Here is a 3,733-nt window from a genome sequence, read left to right as displayed (position 1 = left end):
ACTTAAGTGCTTCAAACACAAAATCAACCAACCGCTTATGGGAGACACGGTTGATCATTTCCATAACGAACAATAGGCAGAAGCATAACAATGAATCAGCAATTATGCACACACACATATTCACATACTAATATACCTGTATGTATGTGTTGTGTACCTGATGGTTTTCGCAAATTTTACGCGCCCATTCTTTAATACTTCATCACTCAATTCGTGCCTCACAAGCGCCTTAACGCTACGCTACTCCAGGATTTGAGCGCACATTTGAGTTGCTTCCTGTTTTCCGCATGCGAATTTGCACACACATACAGTTAAATTGAGTGCATTGCTTTYCAATTATTAAGGGTTGTATGTCTCTGGCCGTTGCTCCGGGTAAAATCATTCACGCACACACACCCACTGACGCTGGTTGTACTCAACCAACTTTTGCATGCAGAGTGGTGTGTATCTGCGAAACCGAAACACAGTTATGCAGTTCAGGTGTGCGGAGAGTGCTGGTACTCATCTCCGAAATATGTACCACTACTCKCAGAGTTTCTAGTATACACATAGTTCAATGCACTTAACTGTGCGTATTTTATGCTCCACTGTAAATGCACTGTGAAAAATTTGCTGARATTGCAAAAACAGTTGCAGCAAAAAATAATGATTTTTGAAATTTCGTAAACTTTATATTTTCTCACTGGTGGAATGAGTTAGCAATTTTGCTTGTAGTTAAGTTTTGTAATTGTTTAGCCATTATTACTTTTTATGAATATTGTTGAAATTTTGTCAATAAAAAAGTAAATACTTATACATATATTCGACTAAGATAGTTTCGAATATATGATTTTATCAGAAAATGAATACAAAAAAAAAAAAAAAAAAAACAACATAAAAGTTTTACGATTTGGATGCGATCTTTGACGACGCTCAATGCTGCCGTCATTGTGGCCTTTTCTGTGCACAAAGCCTAGAAAAAATTCTGTATTAGAAGATACTTTACTCAGAAAAMGATATATATATATAAAAATTTGATAGTCATTTGTCTCCAAGTAATCACACAAACAATTTTTTTCGAAAAAAAAGTTCATTTAAGATTTATTCAGGTCAAGGTCATATAGAAGTTCCAGAAGAATAGTAAATTGAAAGCGCAGCAATACTGATTTTTTCCCCTACTTTTTAAGGAAAAAAAAACAGAAACTTCAAATTTAATAAGAAGTGTTGATTATCATTAGAAATATCATTCTTTGGAATTTATTTTTTTTAAGATTATCCTTTTCAAATGTTGGCCGCGGCTACGTCTCAGATAATCAATTCGTTGAGTTCCGTCCAAAAAGTACTTAACAAAAAAGTATGACAGCTTGACTCGACTCACGCGTGATCTCCAAAAAAKGGTACTGAAAAAAAGTGCCTCTACTGGGATCACCCGTTTTTCTCATCGAGCTATTGCTTGGCCCTGTTACCTTCATTCCTATTCCCCGGAATACTACTGTATCTTCTAAGCTGAAGCCTTGCAGTTAGGAAAGCAGTAGAGATGGTTAATAATACAGGAAACAATATAAAAGGGACGTCGATAGCCAGGCGACAATTAAGGCAATATTCTCCTAACACAATATGTCAGAGAGTGTCCTTATTAGCAGGGAGGCAGTAGATATTATATACTGGGTTCCAGGCTACAAAGGAACTCTGCGAAATGAAACAGCATATGATTTTGTGAAAAGTGCCGACCGTATAGTTACGGAAAAAGCACAGGAAAAATAAACAATGACATTTCTGAAAAAGCTGGCTGACGGATTAAGGCGAGATGGAATACCTCAAGTTCAACGATCGCCAGATCATGTGGCAGAGTTCCTAAGGAAACACCGCATACTATTTATTTACATGGTATTGAAAGGTTATAACTACTGGTATCATTTGCGAGCCGGATGGGCATAAGTAACGATGCCTATATCCAGCGCAATCTAGAATTAGTCTTAAATATCTAGGAGCTTAGGCGTTGCAACTGAGATATCAAGTCGCCCTTAWAGTTCGCAAAAAGCGTGGATATTTTCTATGACGAATACTTCACCTCAAACTAACCTAAACCTCCAACTACCTAACCTAACCACATTCAACGAAAAATTTAGAGTAATGAACCCCGTCRCAAGGAAATAAGAAAATAAGGTAAAAAATAAAAATTTTGTTAAGAAGGTTTCACAGAAATGRTCATGCAAATTTAACGACTAACCARATTTGTATCGACGATAAGTGTGATGTGTCAAATAGAGCTTTAAATGTATTAAATACCGTCAGATAAGGCATGGATCTCGTGTTGAAATTTTTGAAATGACGCAGCTTATATCGTGTTGATTTTCAGGTATTATATTTAGTATATGTTAAGTGTTTCTGTAATAGCATCGATCAGAGTGGCATTTCAACTTTTCGGTCCTTTTTTATTACCAATTAGACCGGTGCTTAAAAATATGCTTCTCCGTCGGTAATTACTTTCCAGCGATCATTCTCTTAAGAGGCACACCGACTACGACAGCCTARAAATGGCGATTTTTAGAATCAAAGTAAAAATGTTGTAGCAACTAAATAAAATATCCGTCTTTGAAAAACTATTCACTATTGTAATAATTTGGCCTTCTCCGTGGATAAAATGTAAAAAAAAAACTCTCTATTGAAACATATTGGCTTTATGATGACCTACGGTTGAAAAGAATTCAATGCTGTAACTCAATAATATTTGAAATATCAATTTTTAGCATAATATTTTCAGAGGAGAGGCTATCGAAATATGAAAACAATTAATTAATTTTGGTCTTTGAAAAGAAAAAAATCGCTATGGATATATAAGGAGAATTACAAATTTGTCATCGGAGAATTAGAAGCTTAACTTATGTTAATTTGTCATAATTTGTCAACTTTTCATTGGCATAATAAAGCGAACAGAACTTTCACATAATGAATTATTCCATACTATCCTCTTAACAACAAAATTTGGCATTTATATTTAGTTTTTTCATACGATAAAAGTAAAAATATGCAAAATGTCCAGTAAATTGGTTTAAAAGAACTTGAGATATTGCACCATCCATATCAAAGGAAAAATAGTTCCGGAAAAACGTCTTCAAGTTTTAAACTAAAATCAAACCAACCGAGTTGCTGGAACACTAAAATGGCTATAACTTTCAAAATGATTTTAGTTTTGTGGAATCCTTTTATAAAAATACATATTTTTGATCTCTTATATCCTAACCTATCGAAATATCAAAAAAAAAAAAAAAATTGAATTGATACACAATTTGTTAGCAGTTTACACTCAGGGTATTCAACATACCTAAGAAATCTTATTTAAGCCTTGCAAATGTTGCCAGTTAGGTAGTTTATATCTATCTCATAAAATGGCTATTTCTACTATGTACTCACCCCAACTGTCCACTGTGCGACCACAGTAAGTTTTTTCTTCAGGATCATAAATCACCTGTTTCCATGAACGCGACTTCGGTCGCTCTGGTGGACGCGAGTAGTAATGCTGGAAAGCATCGATCGATTCTTCAGCGGCTGTTGGCATACCGATAAATGAGTCTAATAGTTAGCCTTGTTTAGAGAAAGTAGTTATCCTTGAGAATTTACACACAACGCAATATATCCTTTTAGGATCAGACTCTACACGTTTTTCTTAGCACGCACGTGATTTTTCTTCGAATTTAACTTTTATCCTGTAAGGATAATAAGGCAACGCGTTATAAAATTTAATTTTCAAAGC

At 34.6% G+C, this 3,733-nt stretch overlaps 1 protein-coding gene across 1 annotated transcript in view; it reads right to left on the bottom strand.

Annotated features, from left to right (window-relative positions):
- Positions 1–3,727, bottom strand: part of LOC108965687 (sodium/potassium-transporting ATPase subunit beta-2) — a 24,808-nt gene extending 21,081 nt beyond the window's left edge. Inside the window, exon 1 of the mRNA XM_018928260.1 lies at positions 3,394–3,727. Coding sequence (XP_018783805.1) covers positions 3,394–3,538 — 145 coding nt within the window. The 5' untranslated portion in view covers positions 3,539–3,727. The remainder of the gene's footprint in view (positions 1–3,393) is intronic.
- Between the last annotated feature and the right edge of the window lie 6 nt (positions 3,728–3,733).

This window comes from Bactrocera latifrons, unplaced genomic scaffold (assembly GCF_001853355.1).
Source record: "Bactrocera latifrons isolate USDA-ARS-PBARC rearing strain unplaced genomic scaffold, ASM185335v1 scaffold_145, whole genome shotgun sequence".
Lineage (NCBI taxonomy): Eukaryota > Metazoa > Arthropoda > Insecta > Diptera > Tephritidae > Bactrocera > Bactrocera latifrons.
Note: the sequence above shows the minus strand (reverse complement) of the source record. Positions and strands in the feature narration are given on the sequence as shown.